Source organism: Alexandromys fortis, unplaced genomic scaffold, assembly GCF_014885135.2.
Source record: "Alexandromys fortis isolate MF-2015 unplaced genomic scaffold, M_Fortis_MF-2015_v1.1 scaffold_350, whole genome shotgun sequence".
Lineage (NCBI taxonomy): Eukaryota > Metazoa > Chordata > Mammalia > Rodentia > Cricetidae > Alexandromys > Alexandromys fortis.
Genome location: NW_026068263.1, coordinates 118,036 through 136,786, shown reverse-complemented (window position 1 = coordinate 136,786; position 18,751 = coordinate 118,036). Strand labels below are relative to the sequence as shown.

The following is an 18,751-nucleotide window of genomic DNA, read 5'->3' as shown; positions in this document are numbered from 1 at the left end:
GTACTCACTGTATGTCTATATCAGCTATTTGATAATTCTATTTCTGCCTTGATGATACAACTCAGATTGCTCTTAGAAGGTAGAATATCACTAACATATCACATCTCCTGCTTTCAATCCTGAGGTTAACACATCCTTGAAATACACCGGTTTACTTAATTCAGAAGTGTTTTCTATTATCTAATGTCTCTGTTCTGCCATTGTTTCTTTTTCATTAGCATTAAGAAAAGTCAAGATTATGGGCTGGAGAGATGGCTCAGTGGTTAAGAGCACTGACTGCTCTTCCCAAGGACTCGGGTTCAATTCCCAGCACCCACATGGCAGCTCACAACTGTCTGAAAATCCATTTCCAGGGGATCTGACACCTCTACACCAATGCACATAAAATAAAGTTAAATAAACCATAAAAAAATTGAAAAAAAGAAAAATCAAGATTAATGAAGGAGTGTGCTGAATATGGATGCCAAAAAGAAATCCCACACTAGCTCAGAATTCAGTATAATAAAGGGTTATTTAGGAGTAGACAGACTCACAGATCACAGTCCTCTGCATGAATAGGGAATAGGAACCTAATTCAGCAACTGGAAGAGAGAGTGAACACAACCTCATGGTATATGAGACCATGATCAAGTGGGTTTGTATCTTAAAAGCTATTGTCTGAAGGAGTTCCCCCAACACCATGTGATCCATTCCTGGGGGTATTCGTCATCCCTTTCATTTGTTTAACATATCCTTTATCATTCAGTTTGATCTTTCTATAACTTCCTAACCTGTAAGATTTTTTGGCATACTTGTAATATGCTTCATATGATGGTCATAACTTCTGGGAAATTGTCTGAATATTGAATGAGCCTTTGCTGAACTCAAAGCAGTTGCTCACTGGAAACCAGAAAGAGTGAAATGGTGTGGTGTACATATCTTAATTTTCAAAATTCTACAGAGTGGAACACAACCATATGCCAGATTTCATAAAGGGTATTCCTTTGAATACCCTTTATGCTACGTCCTGTAAGCAGTGGTGTTTAGTTATATAACAAAAAATCAGGACATCTCCTTATAATCCTCTCAGCTTCTTGTCATGTAGTGGAAAAGCCCTTTTTTACGCCTTTGCTGCTGACATGGTATTTTTGTGAGATTCTGAGGCTTTCATCACATTTCCAGTCAATAATCAATCGGTTTCTACATGACTTTGTGCTAGAGGACCCAGTAGCCCCATATGGTATTGGATGTATGTTATGTATATGAAACAAAGCCTATTTCTGATTACATCTTTAACCTGAATAAATAATAAAATATGAGTTAAGTATTCAAACTTCACACTCAAATATGCTTCTTGATAACAAGAAATAAAGAACACAAGTAGAATGTACAAATTGCTTACAGAATTTAAATTACGAAGTATTAAAATGGAAGAAATGGAAAAAAAAACAGAGGACACTGAATAACAGAAGTATAAACATAAGGTCAATTTATCAACTATACCAAATGCTTGTCATATTGACTCCTGCTTGCACTCCTGGGATAAAAATTATGATACTATTTCTGGTGTATAATGAGGAAATTTCACCATCAAGCCATGGGGACTTTGAGACTATATAGTTGTCAGACATATAAACACTGAATCAAAATGCCTGAGCTGCAAGTCAGCAGTAGCCTCACTCTCTTCTTTCTATTTGTTATCTAACCAGGAAGCCATTTTTGCACCTCTTTTACCCGAGAAAAAGACATTTGCTTTCTCCCACTTAGGTGAGCTGTTGAGCACAATTCTTCTCAACAACAGAAAATTTGTAAGTACTTCATTAGTGAATGAGTATAAATAGGGATATTTTGATAATTTCATGCAAAAGAAGCAACAAGAAACCAGGTGCCTATGAACTTCTTGCAGAACAAAAATGGTAACCTAGATTTTCTTAGCACAGTCTCATCTACACTGCCATCCACATCAGACGTGGTATTCTGATAGACATCTGGTCTCTATAACATTTTCTCTCAAATATAAAGCTACCTCTTCTCAAATTTAATAATTCTATGAACACCTTGGATAATTGCTCTCCTCATCTGCATTGTTCAGCTATATATAAAAATAGAATATCTTAAAGGAAATGGGGGAAATAGTCCATGAGGAAAAAAGGATCATTTCAGAAAAATAAAAAAAAGCAAAATGGTAAATTGGGAAATCTGAGAGAGCATTAAACATTTTAGAACTTTTTGATGTATTAGTAGGGGTTAGCCTAAAACATCCTTATAGATTTCAGGAATCTCATCCCTAATCCATACTTCTTATATTTCACGAGGTGTTCTGTGTGCTTCTATAACTGAGAGCATGAAGTGTCTCCACTGTTATATCAGGTGCCCTTCACATTATTCTCCAGCATGGCCTTATTCACATGTTTTGTCTAGAATGTAAGTGTCAAGTTTGATGTTTTAAAAGCACATATTAATTGTGAAGGTGTATGATGTATCTCATAGAGTTTAGTGATTTAGCACTTTGTAATACTTTGTGGTCTGATAACATAAATGTGATTGGTGAGGTACAAGATGAAAGTGAGCATAGATCATTAGCCTGTAAATTTAAATTTTATACAATGTATGAAGAGTCGATTTCTCTTTTATTTTTCCTTCTAGGTGTTCAATTTCATACTTTACAAATACATCCTGAGTGTTGAATGAACACTGCAGAGCCATAAACCTAGAAGTGATCAGGAAGTATAAAACAGTTCTAGAATTGTCATTTCCATGAAATGAGAAGGTGATACAAGTATTGTAAATCTAGCAAAGTTTTTATTTTTTTTACGTTCAGTCCTCATTTCCATAAGAATTATCAGAAAAATGAAATCTAGAAACCATTCCATTTCAGCTGTTTCAGAATTTCTTCTCCTTGGGCTAACTGATGATGCTCAGCTCCAGCAGCTTGTCTTCATTCTGTTCCTATGCATATATCTGGTCACTGTACTAGGAAACCTGCTCATCATCTTGGCTGTCATCTCTGACATACACCTGCACACACCTATGTACTTTTTTCTCTGTAGTCTTTCCATTAATGACATTTGTTTAAGCACAAACACAATACCAAAGATGCTCATAAACCTCATAACTCAGAATCAAAGCATATCTTACACATTTTGTCTTATACAAGTCTGGTTTGTGTTGGTTTTCACTGGACTGGAAAATTGTCTCCTTGCTGTGATGGCCTATGATCGCTATGTGGCCATTTGTCACCCTCTGAGGTACTCGACAATCATGAACCCTTTTTGGTGTCTCCTGATGGTTTTATTCTCTCTGGTCCTTAGCTTTATGTTTGGTCTCTTACACACTCTGATGGTTTTACACTTGTCTTTCTGTACTGACATCAAAATACCTCATTTCTTCTGTGAACTTGCTCAACTACTTAAACTTGCATGTTCTGATACACTCATTAATAACATCTTGGTATATTTTGCATCATGTGTATTTGGTGGCATTCCTATCTCTGGGATAATTTTTTCCTACACTCACATTGTATCAACAGTTATAAGAATGCCATCAACAGGGAGAAGATATAAAACATTTTCCACTTGTGGCTCTCACGTGTCAGTTGTCTCATTGTTTTATGGTACAATTTTGGGTGTGTACATCAGTTCTGCAGTGACTAGCTCTCCTGAAAAGACAGTAGTGGCTTCAGTGATGTATTCTGTAGTCCCTCAGATGCTGAACCCTTTTATCTACAGTCTGAGAAACAAAGACATGAAAGAAGCCCTGAGGAAATTAAGCTCAAGTGTTGGGGTTGCTTTACGATGGCATTCAAATTCCATTAAAGGATAACTTGAAGAAACACTTAAGATTTTACCTTTCTCTCCATTACTTGAAAATTACAAAAAAAAAAAGTTAGAAAAGATACCTGATTAAAAAAACCCAAAGAACATTTTCTGCCTTATTCCTGGGTTAATTTCTCTATAATTGAAACCTACTAATACTCTATACTTAGAGCAAATACTTACTTTTTTACAATGTGTAAATAATTTGCTAAGACTTACCCTTGCTAATACAAATATTTATGGACAGTTGTATCTTCTGAGTTATTTATGGTCAGCAGTCATGAATGTGGAACAATTAGAGCTTAGAGAGGATTGTGTGGCAATTGATATATTTCAACGATGAAATTCTCAATAATAACAAAATAAAGCTTATATTGCTGTACTGAGTAGTGAATGGAGGTTCCTTTCATATTATGAGCAATGAAACCTTATGAAATTTATTCTATAAATGTTTAAATTGTATTATTAGTTTCTTTTATTTTTCTTTAAATGAAAATACTTTTCCCATACAATTTATTCTGATTACAGTTTTACCTTTTCAACTCCTTTTAGTTCTTTGCTACTCCTTCCCCATCTGGATCCAAATCCTTTCTATCTCTCATTAGAAAATTAACAGGCATCTGGGGTAAATGATAAAAAATAAAATTATGTAAAACAAAAATAAATCAGAATGGGACAAAACAAATAAAAGAAAATACTAAAGAAAAGGCACAAGAAAAACATAAATATACAGAAACACACAAAACTTATAAATATATTATGTTCATTAGATCCATTCATTAATTGACCCATATGTAACTTTTTATTTATTAATAAATATTTTTAATAATTACCTTTTCTGATCAAGGATACTTCTCTGTATTCCCTAATACTAACATTGGATTCCTCAGTGCATGCTGACCTACAGGAAAAAGGGTCTGGAATAGCATGATGTTGAATAGGAGGATTGGAGATGAAAAACAGACAAAAACAATAGCTAGAACCTGAAGGTCTTGCATAAGCTGAGGACTTATGCCAAGCCAATTTATCAAGAAGTACAGAATCCTATATATGATTACAGGGGGGAAATGTCCAACGTCAGCACAGAACTAAATCAGAAAATGTTGGCAAGAATAATGCAGGATATCTAAGACACACAACTGCTTTAAAACTAATAAAGCCCAGGAGGAAGAGCTAGTTCCCCACAAACCTCAACCTTGACACTTTTAAGGCTTTTGGCTCATAATGGACTTGCCAAGTCTGCTCCTGGATAAGAACACATACCTAAAGTTCACAATTTTCTTTCATTATGGCCTGCTTAATTCTTGGGTCAATCTGGCTACACTGATAATCAATACCTAATTCAGGAAGAAGCAATTCTCTTATGGAAAGTAAAATACCATGTAAATATCATAATATTTGCTTTAGTAACTAAAATTATGTCCAATGTTAATGATAAAATGCACATTTCATAATAAGAATGGCAATAGTCCTGGCTTAAACACTAAAATGTAGAAGCACACAAAATATAGGCACAAATATTATAATATACCATAATATGAATGAAGGTAAATGTACTTTAATTTGACTGAGACATATTTTGAATTAACTTTCATGTGTTTTACTCATTTTAACTTTATATTTTTAATCATATTTACACATTATACATTATATTAAGAATATATAGAGTAACATAAATTACAGAATGAATCTGTCTATATCTATAGATAAAAGAGATTTGTTAGAATGATTTAAAGTCTGTGTTCCAGTTAATTCAAAAATGACAGCCTATGAATGGAAGGTAATCCAGGAGTTGTTCAGTCTATGAGGCTGGATATGCCAGTTGGTCTTCAATAGATGATAGAATCCTGAAGAAGTAAGCTCTAATGCCAGTTAAAGAAAGGATGTGACAGTGTAAGAGAAAGCTGGCAAGCAAAGAGAGGGAAGGTCTTTTTAAATGTCCTTTATATAGATTCCCAGCAGAAGGTATGACTCAGAATAGAAGTGTGTGTTCCCACCTCAAAATATCTGGATTAAAATATGTGACTTCCCTCCTCAAAGATCCAGATTAAAAGTGGGTCTTCCTATAATAGCCATAAACTGGAAACAACTTAGACATCCACCAACCAAAGAATAGAAAAAGAATAAAGTATTACTCAGTTCTAAAAACAACGACATTATGAAATTTGGAGGAAATGGAAGAAAACTAGGAAAAGTCTTTCTGAGTGAGGTTACCCAGACCCAGAAAGACAAATACAGTATGTACTTGTTTATAAGTGAGTATTAGCTCTAAAGTAAAGGATAACCATGCTATAATCCACGGACCCAGAGAAGATAATTATAATGGAGGGCTAAAGTGAGCAATGCTTTAATTTCCTTCAGAAGGAGAAATAGAATAGATTCACCAGTTGCACTAAGGGTGAGTAGAGATGGGAACAAGAAGCATCAGGTAGGTGGACAGACAGGGAGAGTACTGAAAGAAAAAATTGAAAAGGGGGCATTTCAGGGTGAGTAAAAACAGTGTAGTGGAAATTCCCAGGAATCTTCGAGAGTGGCCTCAGCAAAGACTCTTAGCTGGACAGCCAGAGACCTAGGATAGAAGCATACGTGACAGGCAAAAAAATAGTCAATGTAATGATGCTAATTATATCCTGCTGTACTCATTGATTGGGACATGATCTAATCGTCATTAGAGAAGAATCATCCAGAACCTGATGGAAACAGATAAAGATACCTACAGCCAAACATTAGGCAGAACTTCTGTAATCCTGCAGAAGGGGAGGGGAGATTGTTGGAACAAGAGAGCTCAATGACACTATAATAAATCCCATAAGATCTCTCTCTCTCTCTCTCTCTCTCTCTCTCTCTCTCTCTCTCTCTCTCCCCCAAATTGAAGGAAAAGGGTTATCTTGATAGAAGTAACAATTATGAGGTTATTGAGAAATCTGGTACTATGGAAATGCCTAGGAATCCACAAAGATGACCCCAGTTAAGACTCTAATTGTGGAGACAGTGCTTGAATTGGCCTCTCCCTGTAATCAGATTGATGACTAATTTGTCATAATAGAACATTCACCCAGTAACTGATGGAAGCCGATGCAGAGTGCCACAGCTACATACTGGGCCAAGTTCCTGGATTTCAGTCAAAGAGAGAGAAAGAGAGAGAGAGAGAGAGAGAGAGAGAGAGAGAGAGAGAGAGAGAGAAGAAGGAGGAGGAGGAGGAGGAGGAGGAGGAGGAGGAGGAGGAGGAGGAGGAGGAGGAATAATATGATCAAAGAGATCAAGACCAAGATGGGGAAACCCAAAGAAACAACTGACTTGAGCTAGAGAGAGCTCATTGACTCCAGAGTGACTGCAACGGAACTTCTATAGGACTGAACTAGACCCACTGAATGTGGGTGACAGTGTGGAGTTTTTCATTTTGTGGGGCCACTCTCAGTGGGATCAGGATTTATTCCTTCTTCATGAACTGGCTGTTTGGAGCCCATTCCCTATGCATGGATACGGTTCTCATTCTAGATACGGGGGAGGGTCTTGGCTCTGACTCAATATGAAGTGACAAACTTTGTTAACTCCCCGTGAGAAACCTTACCTTTTCTGAGGAATAAATGGGGGTCAGGGTGGAGAAAAGGTAGGGGAAGTAGGAGGAGGGTGATCTGGGATTGGTATGTAAAATAAAAAAAAAAGATCGCTTTTTAAAAAACCCATAGAATCAACTAACCTGGGGTCTTAGAGGCTCACGCAGTATGAACTGACAACCAGAGATCCTACAGGGGATTGATGTAGGCCTTCTGCAAATATGTTATAGTTATATAGTCTTCTTGTGAAACTTCTAACAGTGGGAGGATTGTCTGTGGCTCTTTTACTGTTTATTCTTTATCCTGGGTTGATTTACCCAGTCTTAATATGAGAGGAGTTTTCTAGTCTCATTGCAGCATGATATATTTGGTTGATTTCCAAGGGAGACCTATGCTTTTCTGATTGGAAACAGAGGAAGTTGGATGTGGGTGAGAGGGGAAGGTACTGGGAGGAGAGGAGGGAGGGGAAATTGTGGTCATCTTGTAAAAAATAATCATTTTAAAAAGGACATTTCACTTTACATGATAAAGCAAAAACCTTCCAAGATATACCAGATTTTTTTGTTTTAATTAACTCTCTATATAGTCAAGTTGATATTCCAACCATAGTTATATCAAGTCTACCTTTGGTCAACTTAACCGGTGATCATATTTATTTATGCTATTCTTAATTTTTAAGTGAAAACAATGAAGTTGATAACAATGCCTAGAATGCTATAAGTGTCCCTTGTACTACTGAAAATTATAAATTTAAAATAGGTGACAATGTCTTTTGAAGGATATTTTTTAAATATCTCAAATTTAGAAATGATAGGCATTGATATTCTTGAATAAAATTACAGCACATAATAAAAATACAAGTATCTATAAAACACATTTATAAATTTGACATAAATATTCATGCCAATTATAATCATTGTTACTGCAACTGATCACTTGGCCTTAGCTAGTATTTTTCAAACCCTTCCTCTATTATGCACTATATTTTTCCTTCACCCTCTGCAAGGACACTCAGTAAGTCTTGACTTCTTTCCCGGAGGAGATCTACCTTCATTTCTGGTGGGTCTGTGTCCTTGGTCATCCTTTATGGATTCATTTAAAGTACTTTCCAGATGTGGTTGATAACAGGATGTTTTGGCACCATGAGACACACTAAAAGATATCCTGTATTCTAGACATAATCACCCTTAACTCCATTGTGGCGAAATAATCCAACTTCCCTTTGTTAACCTGGATAAGTCACACTTCCAACACAGATGATTTTTTTAACCTTTTGGATTAGAAGTATCAGAAGCTCTAAGTAGACATGGGAATATCAGATCTCCCAGTTCAATGAAATACTTCTTGTGGCTCCTGAAAAACGTACCCCTCCAAACCCAAAATGTTTAAGCCAGCTTAGCTTAAGGTCATAGAAAGAAAAAGCAAATATTTTCCTAGTAGGTTCTTAGGAGTGATAAATGAGTACAATTATTACCACCCCCACCTCATCATTCCAAACTCCATGGATCTTGAGTATGGGAGAAGCCATACCATATATTAGATACTGATTCAAAGCATATACTTCATTCTGGAGAACTGCATCCCAGCCCTTCAGGCTGCTGCCACCTTATTCACATTGCAAGTATGTCTTCAAAAGACCATTTTATCTTTGTATTAGTCAAGCTGCCTCAGTAGACAACATGGTAGTACCAGTGGAATCCATAGCTATAGGCCCACTGTCACACATTTCAGGATGTGAATAGAGTGCTTGGATAAAAGTAATATTGTGTGGAATAACATGAAGATATAAAATCATTCTGTAAGTCTATGCATCATGATTTTGGCAGAAACAGTACATGCAGGAAAGGCAATTATATAACCTGAATAAGTATCTACTCCAGTTAGGACAAAATGTTATTCTTTCTGTGGAGATAGGGATCCATTGTAATCAACCTACCACCAGGTCACTGGCTGGACACTGAAAGAATGATGCCATTTCTGAGGTTTGATGTTGATCTCTACTATTGGCTGATATTATAGTCAGCAGCAGATGTGGACAGGACAATCTTAGTACTTGGCAGTTCACATTGTCAAGTCTATGCATTACTCCCATCTCCGCCACCATGACCTCTTTGTTCATAGGCCCATTGGACAATGACATAGATGGCTCTGGGAAGAGGCTGACTATTCACAAAATGGGTCATCCTATATAATTGATAATTAAATGCCTCTTCAGACGAAGTCACTTTTTAAAGAGAATTTATATGGAACAGATGTGTCTTGACTTGCTTCACCCATTAGGAGAAATTTATCTTCATACTATTTCTCTAGTTGTGTTTCTCATCGATTTTCTAATCATTGTCTTTCAAAGTCCCTGACCATCCACCCAATCCATTGACTGTAGCTCATAACTCAATGAACAATCACACATCTGATCATTTTTGCTAAGAACAATATATTTTTCATCCCATAGTTCTACCCACTGGGAAAATTTATTTTTGTTGGTGTTTTTCATTGGCTGTAATGCCGTTGATGTCTACTTCTGCATGATGCTTACATACATACAAAATCATCATTAAAGCAGGCCCTCATTGTCTTTTCCTCTCCCAACATACTTCATGAGACAATAGGTACATGCTTGGTAGCAGACTACATTGTGACAGAAATAATACAAGCCTTTGGGCATTTTTTTTTTGTAACTTGCTTATGCTCTCAAGACTTGCTTGAGTTCTATCATGTGCATATAACTTCCATTATATGATGAAATTTTGGGATGCACAGCTTACCTTTGAATTCATAGGCCAGATAATATTTACCTCATGATAAGTTCTCATATCATATGATAATGTAGTGGCCCAATTCAAATGTTCAGTTTCCACAAAGTCCAATAATAGACCAAGAAATATTTCTCATAGGCAAAATAGTTGTCTATACATGATGACAGATAGTTGTTCCAAAATCCCAAAGGTCTCTTCTGTGTTTCGCCTATTTAGGTTTACCAAAGACCCCAAACAGTATCCACAACAACCATTGACATCTCAGGTCACATTGGGTCTGCTTAATCATGTGCCCCAAGAGATAGAGTGACCTGCACAGTAGTATTAACTTTGCAAGGACCCACCTTCTGTTCCAAGCCCTGCCCAGACCTAACAGTTTTCTGAGTCTCTTGGTATATGGGGTGGAGTACCTCTCTGGAAGAAGAAAAATGTTGTCTCCAGAATCCAAATGGGTTAACTAAATGCTGTGCTTTTTCTTGGTGGTGGAGAAGTCGGGTGTGATAATTTATTCTTCACTTCAGAGGAATATCCTTGCATGTCTTACACCACTGATATCCTAAGAACTTCTCTGAAATAGCGGGTCCTTGATTTTTGATTGGATTAATTTCATATCCAGTGATGCAGTAAAGTTAATAGTAGGCTAGAAATTGTTGCTACCTCTTGCACACTTGATACATTCAACTTAATGTCATAAATATATTGTGGAAGAGACAAGCAATCAACATCCTTTTGAACTTAGATATTATACAAGGCCGAGGAGATAACAAATCCTTCAGTGAGAAATGTATATTGCTGGTCTTGTTAGCTTGCAATCAAATAGTTTATTGTCTTATTATGGGCAGTATAGAGATGGAGTCATTTTTAGATCAATAACTTCATACAATGAGCCACAAATGAGTTAATATGCTAAAGTAAGGACAACAGCTGAAACTGGATTCACTACTTGACTGAGTTTTCAATGGTTTACTGTCTCTCTCCCTGACCCATTTGTTTTCTGTATTGTCTAAATGTGAGAATTAAAGGAAGATACAGTGGAATCTACCACCCCTACAGTTATCAAATAATTGATGTGGAAGTAATTTCTTTTTTTTTTTTTTTTTGGTTTTTCGAGACAGGATTCCTCAAGGGATGATATACTGTTATTGATTCACTATTTTCCCTTGCAAAATTGCTCTAATGCCTTTCATTTAGCTTCATGCAAACACAGAGAAAGAGAGAAGGGAGAGGGAGAGAAAGAGTTGAAGGAGGGAAGAAATGATGAGGCGTCAGAGATAAAATCAGCATTAGATTCCAATCAGCATGAGTTTTTCTTAACTTTGTTTATGTATGATTGTGAAATTTGGAAACATGCACATTTTGAAGTGATTATTACCCTGCTCATAGAAAATACATTCATCTAGCAGTTCCCAAGAGGACACAATCATCTCATTCAATTATATATGTTGCTTTATCCTAAAAGAAAGTTGGAGACACTATAACAATTTTGAGTGTATGAATCAAATGCTAAAAAAATATTATCACTGTCAACTACTTTTATGTTCTCTGGAGCCAAATAATATTGATCTCTAAGGACATATCTTTTGAAATTGCTGATTACTTAGAGCTATTATATAGTTAGTCTTTATCACTGAGAGATTGCCTTCTGGCATGTTTCCATAGGAGACTTTATATTTGTTTTTCTCATTTAAATTTTTTGGTGTGTGTTTATATTGTACAGTGACATGCTATGAGTCTCATGGGAATAGGCTCCATTAGGATGATACAGAGATTCCACTAATTATATTCACATGAATTTACAGTTAATTACTATCAAGGATTGCTTGCAATCTAAGCAATATTAACTAGGTGAGTTCTGTTGAAAAGCAACAGTTTCTAACTACAGCTAATGACCACCTGCAGGGTTACTTCCCATATCCCACATATGACCTACTGAGTATATGTTATCCAACTACCTATAAATGAAAAATTATAGCACATATATGCAGAAGCTGTTATAAAGAAATTAGAAAGAATTTTATTATTAAGCTTATAATACAGTTCAGTGGGCAAATCTCTTTTCATACAAGCATGAGGATCTGAGTTTGAACTCTAAAAGAGATATCTTTTTTTAAAAAATTGGAATATTGGTGTGATCTTGTAATCTAAGAAGTGGGTGAAGTAAAGATAGGTGGATCCTTAGAGCATGCTTGTCTCACTTCCTACATGACACCTGTCTTAAAATAGCAAAAAATTACATAATAAAGTATCTGAAGATTGAGGAACAGTACCCAAGCTGGTTCTTTCACCTATACAAGAATGCAATTGGATGTTCATGTGAACTCAAAATATATATCTGTACATGACCACACATAAATACATACATATTTACAAAAAATATAATTATAGTCATTTACTTATCAATGTTAATTTTATACTAAGAAGCTTGTGCTCAGATGGTCAAATAAAGTGTCAGGAAATCAATGCTGAATCTATCTATTCCAAACACTGACTAGTGATGTTTTTATGACATTTTTATACATCTATAGGATAGATAACATGAACTACTACAAATGCATTTTGAGTGGGTTTTAAGATAATTGTGAGCCATTTAAAAGTTATAGAAACTTTACCTTATACATATGATGAGATTACTTTTAATTTTATTTTTGCTTGAGAGTTTAGAGTAGGTCTGGTAGACGGTCAATATTTTTTCTTGTTATACTACAGGAAATGTCTTCCCTCTTTTCTTTCATTTTTACTAAAAATAGATTCATATACCATGTAATATATCTGGAACACAGTTTTTCCTCCTTCTACTCTTCTCATTTGTCCTCCACCTCATCTTTTCCCAAGATTCACTCCCTCACCTATTCTTTTTCAGTTAAAAGAACAGGTCTACTAGAGATGGCTGCCAAACAGGAAAAAAAAAAACAAGATACATTTTAACAAGACAAAAACCCTCATTTTGAGATGAGGCAAGGCAAGCTAATAAGACAAAATGGGTCTTAGGAGCATGTCAAAGAATTAGAGATACACCTGCTCCCAATGCTACGTGTCCTACAAAAAAACACCAACTAAGAGGATAACTATATGATTTTCCTTGGGTTCACCTTCTTATTTAGCTTCTTTAGGTTCACCAGGTATACACTCTGTGACCTTTATTTATGGTTAGAAACCAATTATGAGTGATTACATCCCATGTTCATCTTTTTGGGTCTGGGTTACGTCGCTCAGGATAGTGTTTTCTATTTCCATCCATTTGCATGCAAAATTCGAGAAGTCATTGTTTTTTACCGCAGCATAATACTCTAATGTGTATATATTCCACACTTTCTTCATCCATTCTTCCATTGAAGGGCATCTAGGTTGTTTCCAGGTTCTGGCTATTACAAATAATGCTGCTATGAACATAGTTGAACAAATGCTTTTGTCATATGATAGGGCATCTCTTGGGTATATTCCCAAGAGTGGTATTGCTGGGTCCAGGGGTAGGTTGATCCCGAATTTCCTGAGAAACCGAAACACTGATTTCCAAAGTGGTTGCACAAGATTGCATTCCCACCAGCAATGGATGAGGGTACCCCTTCCTCCACAGCCTCTCCAGCAAAGGCTATCATTGGTGTTTTTGATTTTAGCCATTCTGACAGGTGTAAGATGATATCTCAAAGTTGTTTTGATTTGCATTTCCCTGATTGCTAAGGAGGTTGAGCATGACCTTAAGTGTCTTTTGGCCATTTGAACTTCTTCTTTTGATAATTCTCTGTTCAGTTCAGTGCCCCATTTTTTAATTGGGTTAATTAGCATTTTAAAGTCTAGTTCTAATCAAATGGCAGAGAGAGAATATGCAAATTAATAAGATCAGAAATGAAAAGGGGGACATAACCACAGACACAGAGGAAATTCAGAGAATCGTTAGATCTTACTACAAAAGCCTGTATGCCACAAAACTGGAAAATGTAAAAGAAATGGACACTTTTTTTAGATAAATACCATATACCAAAGTTAAACCAGGACCAGGTAGACAATCTAAATAGACCTGTTAGTCGCGAAGAATTAGAAGATGTTATAAAAAAAATCTCCCTACCAAAAGGAGCCCAGGACCAAAACACCAACTAAGAACCAGAACTTATGTACAGAGAATATGGTGCAGACCCATGCAGGACCTGTGATTGCTGTTTCGGTCTCTGTCATCTCATGTGCTCTGCTTCATTGATTCAATAGGCCATGTACTCCTAGTGTCCATCATCCACTCTGATTCCTATATTTTTTCCTCTCCATGTTCTGTTGGATTTCCTCATCTCTGAGGAGAAGTATCTTATGGAGACCTCCTATTAAGACTATCTCTCTGCACAGTCTGACCTTGTGCTCTGTATCTGCTCCCATCTGCTGTCAGAGTAAGTCTCTCTGATAATGGCTAGACAAGTTTTTGATCTATTAGTATAGCAGAATATCATTAGGAATAATTTTATCATTTGTTCATTTGCTTGTTTGGTACTTTTTACCAATCCTGTTTGGTTCTACCCTAGGTTGCTAAACTATTCAGTCTCTAGTTCTCAGCCATCCAGGCAGTAGATTACACAGGCTAGCTTTTTGGGGAGTGGACCTCAAACTAAACAGAACATTGGTTGGCCACTCCTATAAATCCTGCAGCCACCATTGTCTCAGCATATCTTACAGGCAGAACAGACTATACCGCGAGAGTTTAAATTCTGGCCTCTCTGTTTGTAGCCTGCATAGTACCCTCTCAAGCTAAATAGATTGGAACATAGGGCTGAAAGCTCTAGGCAGGCACCAATTTAACTTCTCTTCATTCAAGGAACTATGTGAATATTGCCATTGGCAATGAGGTTTTGATTTCAGTTTTCAGCAAATGACCCTGTAACATGAGGGGCCTGCTTGTTTGTTGGGGTTTCTTTCCCACCATTTACCCCACAACTGTTTAGCCCCAAAGAAAATCACGCATAGGTCTCTATAAATTATAAGCTGATTGGCCCATTAGCTCTAGCCTCTCACTGGCTAACTCTCACATCTTGATTAACCTGTAAGACTTTAAGACAATCCTGAAGCCATTTTTGACAATTCTGAATCCTCTCAGCCTCTGTGCCATAGTGCTTCCCCTCCTCCCATGGGAACCAAGGACCTAACAGCTACAATTGCATGTACTCAGTTCCTGAACAATTACCCATATACGTATGCTTTGGTTCGGTGCCCTGGGAAACGGGGTCAAATGACCTCTTACCTCATCTGATCTGGCAACAGCTCTCCAGTCAATTATTGGTAATAGCCCTTTCAAATAAGCCAATCAGAATAGTCAAAGAACAACCCCCCTTGCTTCTGTGGCTCCTTTAAAAGTAGACTGTACCCGCTATTCGAGGTCCCTCAGCTTCCCGAATGCTGGGGGACCCTGTCATGACAGAATTAATAAAATCCTCATGCTTTGCATCATCTGTAGTGTGTGAGATGGTCTCTGGGGGCGACTCCTTCTTGGTGTTTGGATGCTAGAGTCCAACAAACCCATTTTTCTGATCTATGTTAGCCATGTGGCTCAGTATCTTCTTTTCAGTGGGGCAGATCACATCCTGCTTCTTTGGTGGTCTGGGTAGGAATGGGAGGAATCAACTTCCTCCTTCCCAGAATTCTCCTGTTCTCATTGCATCATTTCTACGTCCCGTCTGGTTTTCCCACCTATATTTCCTGCCTGGCCAATCAGCATTTATTTAAAACATGATTGACAGCTTAAAGACAATTCTCCTGCACCATAACCCTCTATTTTAACATCAGCCTGGGTTCTTTGGAGATAAACACTGCACACTCTTGGCCAACAACTTCACTGAGTGCAATCCTGACCATCCACTTACATCAAATGGCCATTTCAGACTCTGTGTCCTTCATTACTAACAGTCATCACTATGGTCTCTAGGAAGTCTCCACTGGTTTAGGCTTCCGAAGTTTTTCCCAAGTGTATCCCAATTCAAGCCATCTCTCCACATACTTCCTCCTCCATTCCACTTTCCCTTTCTGAGTCCCATGTACTGGCACAGGCCTTTACTACAGCATTCATGAGTCAGAGCCATAAAGATATCTGAGTTTAGGCCCAGCCTGGTCTACAAAGCAAGTTCTAGGACAGCCAGAGTTACACAGTGAAATCCTGTCTTGAAAAATCAAAAGAAAAATTCTGAAATAATTATGTAAAGATGACGCATGAAAATATTTTCATCTGATAAGTTTGGAAAGAATGATATAAAGATGAAAAAGTGGACAGTGAATATTAAGTACTGTCTTTATTAGCAAATATTCATGAAAATATATCTGTCTTTGATAATAAGGATCTGTTTCTAGAATTTAGAACTAAGAAGTTTATCTCAAGTGTTTTTAGAACAAAGACTTCTCATTTCTATCAATAGACCTTATCAGAAAAGTCATACAAATACCTCTTCTTTCATTTATAAAAATCACTATGTGTTACCATGGCCTTGTTAAAAGAATCTATTCATTTCACTTTATTTTCAATGTTCTTTTTCCTGAACAATCTATCAAACTCATTAATCAAACAGGTATTTCATAATTTTCCCTTTAGGGTCTAACAATGATTCAACATTAGAGCCCTTTATTTTCAATATGTTATTCTTCAAATTCCTACCTAGTCATTATTCTGGAGAATTTATTATCTAATTAATTATACAGGCTAACTGCTCTGGCTTCCATCTTCACATAGCAATGTACCTCTTTCTCTCCAGTCTGTCCTTCACTGATATCATTAAAAGCACAACTGTTGTCCCTAAGATGATGATGAACATCTAAGAATTCTCAGCATCACTTTCATTACTTTCTATAGCTGTCTCTCTCAATCCTTCATTATCCTGAATTTTTTTTCACCTAGAAAACTGCCTCTTCACAGTCATGGCCTTTTACTTCTATGCCAAGATCTGGAACTTGCTGATGTACACAGTTATCTTGAGCCCATACCTCTGTGACACGCTGGTTCAACTTTTCCTTCCCATTAGCATGGTGCATGCTTTACCTTTCAGTCTATCAGTGTTGTGGTTGTCCTTGTGTGCAAACCAGAAAATTCATTACTTCCTGTGTAAACTCACAGAGATCAACAAATTTGCCAATTATGATAATTTCAGCAATAACATTTTGATATACACCATGGGTAACATGTTTTATGATGTACCACTATCTCAGATATTTTCTTTTACATTTAAATCATGTTGTCTATTTTACGATCCCACATACAAAGAGAAGACGAGAAATCTTTTGTACCTTTTCTTCTCAACTCTCATTGAAAACCTTGCTCGATGAGATCAGATTTATTGTGGGCTGCAGCTCTTCAGTTGTTTACTAGTCATTTTAAAATAAGGTGTTGTAAGTATACACTTTCAATTCTTCAAGTGGTGAACCCTGCTATTTATGACTGGAGAAATGGGGAAATGAAGGGTGTCTTGGGTCATCGCATTCTTGACATTCATGTTTAGTTATTGTATAATTATTGATTTTAATTTTGATTTTTATAATGTGATAATATAACAACATAAATATAAACTCAATAATTTAGTCATCCATCACCCATTTCATCCACAATTAATAGTTACATGATATCTAGGTATTAATTAGTTTAAATTTAATCTAATTCTGTTGTATGTTGAGGTATATGTTTAATTTCATGTGATCCCATTATATAAACTATATTATCTGACTCCATCGAAAACAGTTTTCATTTTGGATTTCAATTTCAACAGACATTTATCAACCCATCTCAAATAAGCAATTCTATCTTATTTATATATGGAGGGGAACAGGTTCAGGGAATTTGAATTTTTGCATCCCAATACCTCAGCTTCTTCATGAGCAGATGCTTATGATCATGGTGCTTATATTATTTTTTGTGCTTTAGATATTTATTGAAGAATTAAGACAAAAAGGCATCCTACTGAGTGGGAGAAGATCTTCACCAACCCCACATTAGACAAAGGTCTGATCTCCAAAACATATAAAGAACTCAAGAAACTAGACATTAAAACTCTAATTAACACAATTAAAAAATTGGATACTGAACTGAATAGAGAATTCTCAAGAGAACAAGTTCAAATGTCCAAAAGACACTTAAGGTCATGCTCAACCTCCTTAGTGATCAGGGAAATGCAAATCAAGACAACTCTGAGATATCATCTTACACCTGTCAGAATAGCTAAAATCAAAAACATCAATGATAGCCTATGCTGGAGAGGATGTGGAGTAAGGGGAACACTCATCCATTGTTGGTAGGAATGCAAACTTGTACAATGACTTTAGAAATCAGTGTGGCAGTTTCTCAGGAAACTAGGAGTCAACCTACCTCAGAAACCAGCAATTCCACTTGGGAATATACCCAAGAGATGCCCAATCATACTATAAAAGCATTTGTTCAACTATGTTCATAGCATTCATAGCACTATTTGTAATAGCCAGAACCTGGAAACAACCTAGGTGCCCCTCAATAGAAGAATGGATAAAGAAGGTGTGGCAATATACACATTAGAGTTACTCAGCGGTAAAAATGACATCTTGAATTTTGCATGCAAATGGATGGAAATAGAAAACACTATCCTGAGTGAGGTAACCCAGACCCATAAAGAAGAATATGGCATGTACTCACTCATAAGTGGATTCTAGCCATAAATAA

General features: G+C 36.5%; 1 protein-coding gene across 1 annotated transcript; it reads left to right on the top strand.

Annotated features, from left to right (window-relative positions):
• Positions 1 to 1,870: 1,870 nt before the first annotated feature.
• On the top strand, positions 1,871 to 3,801 carry LOC126494465 (olfactory receptor 7G1-like). Its single transcript, XM_050131832.1, has 2 exons — positions 1,871 to 1,895; positions 2,858 to 3,801. The coding sequence occupies exons 1-2, from the start codon at positions 1,871 to 1,873 to the stop codon at positions 3,799 to 3,801; spliced, it is 969 nt and encodes a 322-aa protein (XP_049987789.1).
• Positions 3,802 to 18,751: the final 14,950 nt, after the last annotated feature.